The 11,423-nt window shown below is 43.2% G+C and overlaps 1 protein-coding gene across 6 annotated transcripts in view; it reads right to left on the reverse strand.

Annotated features, from left to right (window-relative positions):
• Nucleotides 1-4,285, reverse strand: part of ARMC1 (armadillo repeat containing 1) — a 45,434-nt gene extending 41,149 nt beyond the window's left edge. For 2 of the 6 annotated variants that reach the window (XM_030553178.1, XM_030553180.1), the window contains exon 1: nucleotides 4,044-4,182. Coding sequence is in view for 2 of the 6 variants with exons in the window: in XM_030553176.1 (XP_030409036.1) it covers nucleotides 3,947-3,993 (47 nt within the window). In the remaining 4 variants the exon portion in view is untranslated. The other 4 variants (XM_030553177.1, XM_030553179.1, XM_030553176.1 and 1 more) reach the window with 4 other exon arrangements.
• Nucleotides 4,286-11,423: the final 7,138 nt, after the last annotated feature.

Consider the following 11,423-nt stretch of genomic DNA (forward strand, 5'->3'; position numbering starts at 1 on the left):
TGTTCTGAGACTGGTAAGTAGAGAATAGACTACGGACCTGATCGTGCCAGAACTAACTCAAGTACTTAACTTTAATGCTCATGAATATGATTAAAGTAACATTGTCAGCTTGACTTTTCTTTTTAAATGAATTGATTTTTTATTAAAAAAAGTTTCTAATAGATCACTCTTTAAACAGTATATCCTATTTAAAAAAAATACATTGAAGAAAAATTGTATAAAGTTTCTTCTGCTCTCATCTTGAAGTTTATAAAGACCTTTTCAGAAAAAAAGAAACACTCTGTGGAGGAAACAGTGAAACTGATATGAGGGTGGATTTGATTTAAATCAAATCACAAGTCAGGAAGACTTAATCATGGATTTCTACATAAAAGTACATTCTTGTTGATTGTTATAACCTTAATACATATTCTTCCAAACTCAGAGATAAATGTAGGTTTCATTTTTAGAAAGCAGACAATATACATTTTTTAAGTGATTTATTTCGAAAACTTTTCAGATTTGTCTTACAGCTATATCAGAAAATGAATGATTGTTTGGTTATTTCATTTACCAAAGGTAATTGAAGCAGATATTTATGAAGTCATTGGGAAGTGAACTATCTCCAATTCAACAGGTTAAACATTAATATTTGGAGGATTTTCTTGCTATGCTGTATTAGGAGAACACCACCAGACAGACATTTAAATTGTTTTATTTAACTAAAACAGCAACATTATGCATTCTGGATTGTTTTCATCAACAGCAAACATATAATATTTTAACAAAACAAGCATATGAATTTTTGAATTTCGTTAAAACATTCAAGTTTTTTTAAAATCAGGTTTGTTTTTGTTAAAATTGTTTTTAACTAAGTTAAATGAAACATTTTAGATCTATTCCACCCCCAACAATCTTCTATTCATTAAACTTTTTGAAACTTTGCACTTTTAGAGAGAGGTAAGGGATTGACTCTATGTGCACAAATTTGCAGAGGGACAATAGGGTTGAGATCTGTTATTTCTCACCTCTATATGTTATTTATTTGTTAACAGCAAAAATGTTTTAAAATAAACATGTTATCTCTGGAGACACAAATCCACAGTTTAAGAACTGCAAAACTAAGCATCACCGTTGGTATCTTCTAGACTGAGCACTGAGTCCCATTGAGTAGATAGAAAGATTAACCTAAATAATCTATACAGAAGCTTCTGGAACCCCGTAAATTTTGGTTCCTAATCCACGAACTATTGGAACTCATTTACAAAACTTTTCGAAAACATTACATGAATATTGTCTCATACTATAGAATTAGAATTTATAATCCCCATTCCATAATGAGATATCTTTGAGCTATAATGTATCTTAATTAAAACTATCTTTAGATAGGTTTTTTCCTTAAAAAGCATTTTATCAAAAAATCCAATTTAAATTAAAAAAATCCATTTTATATTTTTTTTAAATTATTGATTTGTATCCACCCTGAAAGTCATTAAATGCTCAGAACACACACATACACACACACACACACACACACACACACACAAAAGTCAGGTTTTACTTGTAAGTATAGTAGGTTCAAAAGTTAAAAACATAAGAACAGTCATACTGGATCAGACCAAAGATCCATCTAGCCCAGTATCCTGTCTTCTGACAGTGGCCAATGCCAGGTGCTTCAGAAGGAATGAATAGAACAGGTAATAATCAAGTAATCCATCCCCTGTCACTCATTCCCAGCTTCTGACAAACAGGCCAGGGACACCATTCCACCCCCTCCTGGTTAATTACCATTGATGGACTTATCCTCCATGAATTTACCTAGTTCTTTTTTGAACCCTGTTATAGACTTGGCCTTCACAATAATCCTCTGCCAAAGAGTTCCACAGGTTGACTGTGTGTTGTGTGAAGCAACACTTCCTTTCGTCTGTTTTAACCTTCCCTTTTAACCCATAACTGCTTACTTTGCTTAAGATAGTGTTTCTCAACCAGGGCTCCAGGGGCCCTCAAGGGGCTGTAAGCAGGTTTCAGGTGGTCTGCCAATCAGGGCCGGCATTAGACTTGCTGAAGCCCAGGGCAGAAAGCCAAAGCCCCATCACGTGGGCAACCAAGCTTTGCAGGGCCTCCTGTGGTGTGGAGCCCCAGGCAACTGTCCTGCTTGCCATCCTCTAATGCTGGCCCTGGCTTTTATATGCAGAAAAACAGTTGTGGCACAGATGGACTGTGGAGTTTTTGTAGAATGTCCTCAAAAAGAAAAAGGTTGAAAACCTTTGGTGAGGGATCTTGTCAAAGGCTTTCTAAAAATCTAAGTACACTATATCCACTGGATCCCCCTTGTCCACATGCTTGTTGACCCTCACAAGAATTTTAGCAGATTGGTGAGGCATGATTTCCCTTTACAAAAACCAGGTTGACTCTTCTCCAACAAATCAAGTTCACCTATGTGTCTGATAATTCTGTTCTTTCCAATAGTTTCAACCAGTTTGCCAGGTACTGAAGTTTTCAGACCACTGTGAGTTTCAGTGTGATGGTGTCCGTTTATGTTACTAATATTTCCCTCACACAGAGTGTTAAAATAAAGAACCGGTGTGAGTTACCAGCCTCAAGGTTAAATTTTCATTAACACATAAGATCTATACAGATCAAATAAGCAGCTACAATTTCATATAATAATTAGCATTTTACATTTGCAACGTATTCTGCACACAATTTTCACAAAATCCCTGTAAACCAGTTAACTATTATCATTCCCATTTTACAGATGGCAAAACAGGCACAGATACTTTAAGTAGCTTACCTAAAACCAGACATCAAGTCAATTACAGAGCTAAGATTGTAAACAGAGTGCTTTATTTCCAGTTCCATGCTCAATGCATCAGATCATTCATACCCTTTTATTATATATTACAAATAATTATTTTATTGGACCAGCTTCTGTTGGTGAAAGAGACAAGCTTTTGAACGTACACAGAGCTCTTCTTTCAGGTCTAAGCAACTAACTCAGGCCTGAAGAAGAGCTCTGAGTAAGCTCAAAAATTTGTTTCTCTCACCAACAGAAGCTAGTCCAATAAAAGACAATACCTCACCCACCTTATCTTTCTAACTTACTGGGACCAACAAGGCTACAACAACACTGTTATTTTTATGCAATGTTTTTAATTAAAAAAAGGCAAAGTCATGTTTCTAGCCCCCCCCCCACCCCAAAATAGCAAGAATTTAGGGATTAAGTTAGACAAATTGACTGGACATCATAACGTCTACATTATTTTCACATCTTTTACATGGATTTTCTATGTGACCTCAGAACAATCTCACTCTGTTTTAGTTTCCTCATCATCCATACATTGGGTATATTTACTGACCTCACACGGGTTTTGTGAGAATACATTTGTGTTTGTAAAGGGCTTTGAAATCATTGGTTAAGAGTATCCAGAATGTAGTGTTAATATTCATATTCAGAGAAAAGCATGTTTCAGGAACTCATCCCCTGACACTGTTTTTTTAAAAAAACCCTCATAACTGCAGTAATGTAGAAACTAGTAAGGTTGTTGCATATAAGCACCCAATTTACAAAAGCAGCAACAGATGATTTAGTCCAGAATAACCCCCGTTACTTTCTTCCCTCTTCGCTAGTGGGAGAAAAAGTGTTGCTCGATGGAGCAAAAAAACCCTCTAGGATTTGTATAGCTCTTGCCACTGGAACTAGTTGGTTAACTCAGCAGCCCCCACCCAACCCTTAAACCACAGATTATGCGCCCCCGTCCATACCACGCTGCACAACGGCCAATCCACCCCCTGTGGCGATCACTCTCCCCACACCCCTCCCAGCCTGAAAAGTGTGTGCTCGGGCCACAGCCTTGAGACCCACTGCTCCCGCCTCACCGCCTCCAGCTACCTCCTCGGCCAACCCGCTCCTTGGGCCACTCCACTTCCCCTTGCGCCTGCCCTCTGCCCCCACCAGCTGCTTCACCCTCTTCTCAGGACCCGACTCAAGCTCCTGCCTTGCTCCGCCGGCATAAGGCGCCTTCCCCAGCCGCGATAGCGGGGCGCGAGCTCGGCCCACTTACCGGGGCAGGGAGGTTTCACAGGCCCGGGCGGCTCAGCATCGTGCCGGGGCCGGGCTTTGCGTCGCCGAGGCCTGGTAACGGGGGACAATAGGGGGGAAGGGAATTCAGACCCTTTACACACACAGCGCCCACCGGGACCACCTACCGCACCCCGATTGGCTGAGGCGCACAGCGCCCCTCCGCCATTCACGCCAAACGTTGTTACACCACACTCTGATTGGCCGCTCCCAGGGCATTGTGGGTACAGCAGGGCCAGCCCAGGAGAACCACACGTTCCAATGCCTGTGCCTGGCGCGCGTTGGCTCCCGCTGGAGAACTGCATGATGGGATATGTACTCTCGGTGGAGCTATCGCTCTAACGGGAGCGCGGCATGTGCCACAGTGTAGTTTGTTGGCCATTCTGATCCAGCGGTGCCTTGCGTTTGCCTGCCTGTCCTCCACTGACCACTTGCTCGCACTGGAACATTGCATGCTGGGATCCGCAATCTCTGTGAACCCTCAGGGACATTGCATGCTGGTACCTGTAATCTCTGCATGCTTAAACCCCTGAAGTTTCTACAAGTGGATTTCACCTAGGCAGTAGTGGGCTACTGTGAATAACCTTGATATGCACGGGAAGTTACTTTTACCGAAAATGTAATGCAGGGCAATTTGTGGTACAAAAGGCTTCAATACTGTCAACCTTTACATATGTTGAAGAGGATGTGTTGTTCCCATTAAAGTGACTTAATTGTGATCATAGCACAGCTTCCAGGTAGGGGAAAGCATTCAGTGTCCCTTAGCTCTACAGAAGGTGAAACAACATCCCTGGTTTCATAACTAATCCTGACACAAAGAATGCACTGCAAAACTAGAACAGATCTGGTCATCTAGAATCCTGTCAGAGATGCAATGTGCAAAACTACCTAATTTTAAGATCTGTCACTTTGCGGATCTAAGGAAAAATAATGTGATTGAAATGCCTCTTTAAAGACTACTGTCAACTAAACAAACAAAACTTTGCAGACAAATATCTTTACCTGTGTTTCTATATTTTAAAGATAAATAATTTTACAAATCTTGTTTACACTATTTATGCTTTTTGATTGCTTCTGCACTTCTCTCAGCTTGTACAATGAAAAGTTTCAAATTTGAAACTGACAAGAAACAATAACCATTGCAGGTGAATGTTAATTTTTTTAAAGAAAAGTTTGCATTTTTGTTTGATTTTTTTTTAATTTGTGGAAACATTTGTAATTTTTTTAGGTTTTATAAAATCTTGTTTTATCAGCATTTAAATTTGCAGCTAAATTTAAATTGACTGTTTAATCCCATGTCATTGTGTTCCAAATTTTGGAAAGCTGAACCTCTCTCCTTATTTTGGAAAATGAAACCAATTATGCCCCTCTTGCAACCTTGGTTTGTGATGATAGAGGCCTACCCATCTTAATGTATACATCTTCTGCACCCTCACAGCTAGCTAGAACTTCATGGAAAAACTTACGTAGATTTTCATAATATCGTAGATAGTTCTTTTCTTGAGCAGTGAAATTTTTAGAATACTGACATATAAAGTATCACTGGCATTTAAGTTAGCACCTATTGGAAAGAATGGAGCAGTCCACACATTAAGACTCTCTGCAAAACTATATGGATATCCACTTAAAATTTTGAAAATTTTCCTTGCAAACCCTGACAGCTGGAGACCATTCTTTGTAATGACAGTTGAGACTCTGAACAAGTAAGGGATCTGTGTGTCCACCTCCTGCACCTATTAGCCCTCTCTCTCTCTCTCTCTCTCTGTCTAGTGGTATATTTTGAAAAATATTGCTTTACTCACAGTTCAGTGTGTTCGGTTTGAGAATTCCAGCAATACTATTAAACTGCATTTTTTGTCTTATGAGTGGTGTCTGAACAGAGTAACTTACACAATAACCTATGAAAACGCCAATTTGAAGAGACAAATAGGGATGCATTTTTCAATTCAATTAAAATAAAGTGGTCCAAGAGAGCTGTCACAGTTTCAGGGTGAACTGCACCTTTGATTCCCACCCCCACCTTCCTCCAGGGCACCTACTTAAGATTTCAGGTTCCAGCCATCACCTCTCTCAGGCAGAGACCCACATCTCTCCATTGGACCAGGGCTTTAGACTTGCAATGCCTCTGCACCTCAGTGATTTCCCCAGCAGTTCTGACCAAGTTCCAGCACCTGTAGTTAACCTTTCTCCAGGACCTACAAGAATGTATGTACACCAGTTACCAGCCAACCTTCACAAGCACAATACATTTATTCTTACAGTCAAATCAATACAGAGAAAACATATAAAAAACCAGTAAACTGATTTAAACACACTAAATGTACCAGGAGCTATCAATCAGTCTTATGGAGCTTAGTAGGCCACAGTCTTTCCAATCCTTCCCAATCCCCTGGAGTTGCTCCCCTTCCTTGTAAAGAACATTCTGTCTGTGCTGGGTCAAGCTCATCTTTTTATGCCAAAAAACACAGTCTGAAACAATATATGGTGGTACCTCTCTCGAGGCATTTACAACCTGAGTGATTCAAGCACTTGACTGAAGCACCTGGAGGAGAGGAAGAACAGTCAACATGGATTCACCAAGGGAAAGTCATGCCTGATCAAACTGATTGCCTTCTGTGATGACATAACTGGCTCTGTGGATATGGGGAAAGCAGTGGATGTGATATATCTTGACTTTACCAAAGCTTTTGATATGGTCTCCCCAGGGCCGTCCTTAGGATTTATGGTGCTCTAGGCGGGATTATTAAACTGGTACCCCTGTGCCTGACTTGCTCTGAGCAACACAAACATAAGCTTACAGTATTGGAAAACTTGCCACATGCATGTTATTAAAACCAGTTTAAGTTAATGAAGCACACTGTAATGCTGATGGGCTAGCACTAAAGAAGTAGCACTATAGAAAAAATTCTGATTTGACAGAATGGTGCAAATAATATAATTTTTTTAATTTGTCACCATTTTATTGGAAATTTATATGAAGAGGTATTGAAACAAGGATTTGTTTTTAATTAAAAGCAATCTTTCTGGCTTTTTTGGCTGCAAAATCAGTAATAATGTCATCGTATGACAAAGACAAAGTGATGTCTTGTTTGATTGCAAGAATAGCAAGACAAGTCAAGCGTTCCTGACTCATTGTAGAGCGGAGATAGTTTTTAATGAGCTTTAGTTTTGAGAAACTCTGTTCTCCTGATGCTTCTGTTACAGGAATTGTCAGTAGAATACGAGTGGCAATGTACACATTAGGATATATACATATCTCAACAAGTTCGCATGTGGCAACACTGATGACAGTGTACTCAATTCTTCGTACAGTTCAAGTCCATTTAAATCAAAACTATCACCGTGCTTCAGGAGGCTCTCTAGGTTCTTGCACTTTGTCATTAGTTGCTCTTGTTCTTCTCTTTCGTTGAATTTAGTCCTGCTCAGCCTGCTGCCAGCTGAGTGAATGGAACCCCAGGCCGACAGTGGGTTGAGTGGCTCAGCCAGGGTCTCAGCCACCGGCCTGCTTAGCCCCCTGCCAGCCTGGGGCTCCTTGGGGGTCCCCAGGCCAGCAGTGGGTGCTGAGTGGGACCAGCAACTGGGACCTCGACTAGCAATGGGGCAGCACTGGAACCCCAGAGCATCAAAAATCAGCTGGCATGCCACCTTTGGCATATGTGCCATAGGTTGCTGACCCCTGTTCTATACCAGTAGTTCCCAAACTGGGGTTCGCAAACCCCTGGGGGCTTGCAGAACGTTACAGGGGGTTCGCCAGAAAAATTTCACTAATGGCGGCCAGAGGACCCCAGGCATTGGAGACAGCAGGTGGGACGCAGTTGCAGGGTAGACACACCAAGCCCCAGGGAGAGCAGAGCTGGGCAGTTTGGGCTGGGAGCCTGAGTTCTGGCGGTCAGCGTGGGAGATGGCAGCCCAAACTCCAGTGCTCCGCGCGGGGCTGGTAGCCAAGCCCTAGGGAGAGTGGGGCCAGGCAGCTGGGGCTGGCAGCCCAAGTCCTGGCGGTCAGCAAGGGAGCTGGCAGCCTGAACCCCAGTGCTCTGTGCGGGACTGGCAGCCTGAGTAACAGGAAGAGTGGGGCTGGCAGCCTGAGACCTGCCCCCATCAGCGGGGGAGCCGGCAGCCCGAACCCCAGCCTGAGCCCCAGGAAGAGCGGGGGGGGAAGTTGGGGCATCCATCACACTGAGGAAATTTAAACTTAAATCCCTGAAAATATTCATTTTCATGAGGAGGTTCATGACATTTCACAATTTAATGAAAAGGGTTCGCGGGCTGTTAAAGTTTGGGGACCACTGCCCTATACACTAGTAAGGAGATGAGCATATTATCGTTGTTGGAGGGCTCTATTTAGCAGTAACAGGACTATAGGAAAGTCAGTCAACATTTTTTGTTTCTCTGATGAAAACTGGCCCACTCCCTTCCCCATACCAAACTTGTCACAAATAATTGTCAACAACTTAATATTCTGTTTTTGGCTAAGATATTGATTTTTTTTTAATTGAAATTGAATTCAGGATTGTTAGCAAGCATTTTTGGCAAACACATTTGTTAAATGACAATCTAAATGGCAACACAGCACTGCTTTCATGCTTGGCTCAACCCCTAGCCTGCTGGTCCAACAGCTGCAGTAGAAGAGGAGATAGGTGGAAAACTGCAGGACCCCAAAATCCACCTCTTGGGGTGCAGAGTGGCAACAGCAGCAGCAAACCCTCAGGTCCGATCACACGCCAATGGGCACCACCACCAGCCCAATGGACCATGGTGAAGTTAGCACAGCATCTGTTCTCAGGGATGGGGCACCCATGGAGCCACAACAGCTCATCCTGCCCTGTGCAGCTCCGCCTGGGGGAGAGATGCGCTCCCCAACTAGGGTGAGCGGATTCAGATATCCTGATTTTATAGGGCTAGTCCTGATATTTGGAGCTTTGTCTTATATAGGCACCAGGAGTCTATATAAGAAAAAGACCCCAAAATTGGGACTGTCCCTATAAAAGTGGGACATCTGCTCACCCTACCCCAACCCCCGTCCTGATTTTTTTGCACATGCTATCTGGCTATCCCCAGCCCAGTCCTGTGCGACCATTCCAATCCTGGCTGCCTGCCAAGGAAGTGAGTTACTTTCACTTTCATTCCTCAGTAGGCAGCCAGGGATGGGAGGGGGGAGAGAGGGGTGCTCCGTGGGGGGAGGGAGAAAGACAGGGTGCTCCGTGGGCCAGGGGGGGAAGAACGGATGTTATGGAGAACAAAAAAGGATACTGCCAGAGCCGTCGAGCCTGCCTCACCTCATGCCGGGGGAAGGTGTCACACTCTCGGTGAGTTCCTTCCCCCGCCACTTCCCAGAGACCCCAGCAGCCAATCCCCTCCCTCAGACTGTGCTGCATTCATCTCTCTAGGACCCAACAGCCCTGCTTTTACATGCTCCACTGCTTCCCATCTGTTCGGGCTCCTGGCAGAGCGGTGCCCCCAGACCTAGTGGTGCCCTAGGCGGCTGCTTATTCTGCCTATGGCTAAGGACGGCCGTGCTCCCACAGTATTCTTGCCAGCAAGTTAAAAAAGTATGCATTGGACGAATGGACTATAAGGTGGATAGAAAGCTAGCTAGATTGTCAGGCTCAACAGGTAGTGATCAATGGCTCGATGTCTAGTTGGCAGCCAACATCAAGCGGAGTGCCCCAAGGGTCGGTCCTGGGGCCAGTTTTGTTCAACATCTTTATTAATGATCTGGATGATGGGATGAATTGCACCCTCAGCAAGTTCGCAGATGACACTAAACTGGGGAGAGAGGTAGATAAGCTGGAGGGTAGGGATAGGGTCCAGAGTGACCTAGACAAATTGGAGGATTGGGACAAAAGAAATCTGATGAGGATCAACAAGGACAAGTGCAGATTCCTGCACTTAGGAAGGAAGAATCCCATGCACTGCTACAGGCTGGAGACTGACTGGCTAAGCAGCAGTTCTGCAGAAAAGGACCCAGGATTACAGTGGACAAGAAACTTGATATGAGTCAGCAGTGTGCCCTTGTTGCCAAGAAGGCCAACGGCATATTGGGCTGTATTAGTAGGAGCATTGCCAGCAGATCGAAGGAAGTAATTATTCCCCTCTATTTGGCACTGGTGAGGCCACACCTGGAGTATTATGTCCAGTTTTGGTCCCCCCCCCCACTATAGAAGGGTTGTAGACAAATGGAAGAGAGTCTAGCAAAGGGCAACAAAAATGATTAGGGGGCTGGTACACATGACTTAACAAGGAGAGGCTGAGGGAACTGGGGTTATTAGTTTGCAGAAAAGAAGAGTAAGGGGGGATTTGATAGCAGCCTTCAATTACCTGAAGGGGGTTCCAAAGAGGATGGAGCTAGTCTGTTCTCAGTGGTGGCAGATGACAGAACAAGAAGTAAATGTCTCAAGTTGCAGCGGGGGAGGTTTAGGTTGGCTATTAGGGAACACTATTTCACTAGGAGGGTGGTAAAGCACTGGAATGGGTTACCTAGGGAGGTGGTGGGATCTCCATCCTTAGAGGTTTTTAAGGCCCGGCTTGACAAAGCCCTGGCTGGGATGATTTAGTTGGTGTTAGTCCTGCTTTGAGCAGGGGATTGGACTAGATGTCCTCCTGAGGTCTCTTCCAACCCTAATATTCTATGAGTCTATGACTCGATTTAATCACTCCCTGCTGTTTTTATTTCTTAAGTGGAGCTGTGGTCACCCTCCTGCCCTGCAATTGCATATAATGCTCACAGTGATTAGTTTATAACAGGGATAGGCAACCTATGGCACGTGTGCCGAAGGCAGCACACAAGCTGATTTTCAATGGCACTCACACTGCCTGGATCCTGGTGGCTCTGCATTTTAATTTAATTTTAAATTAAGCTTCTTAAACATTTTTTAAAACTTATTTACTTTACATACAACAATAGTTTAGTTATATGTTATAGACTTATAGAAAGAGACCTTCTAAAAACATTAAAATGTATTACTGGCATGCAACACCTTAAATTAGAGTGAATAAATGAAGACTTGGCACACCACTTCTGAAAGGTTGCTGACCCCTGGTCTATAATGTGCCACAGGACTCTTTGATGCTTTTGTGTGGTCCCTAAAGATATTACTTGCAGTTAAATATCTGTCCCAAGAGCTTTTAGAAGGGTCAAGAATAGATTTTTTTGCTACACAAATGGATCGTCTCAGCCTCCTTTAATTTATAACAACATTTTTTACCAACTAAAAGTAAGAACTTCATTATTCAGGAATGCTTTATTGGATATATAACCCATCCCAAGCAGGGATGTATTCAACAGTAGTCAGAAAAAAGGGATGACCTCAACCAGACTTCCTGTGGTACAAACCCAGTGTCACCCATGCCACTGAGCCATAGG

The sequence above is a fragment of the Gopherus evgoodei genome, chromosome 2, assembly GCF_007399415.2.
Source record: "Gopherus evgoodei ecotype Sinaloan lineage chromosome 2, rGopEvg1_v1.p, whole genome shotgun sequence".
Taxonomy (NCBI): domain Eukaryota; kingdom Metazoa; phylum Chordata; order Testudines; family Testudinidae; genus Gopherus; species Gopherus evgoodei.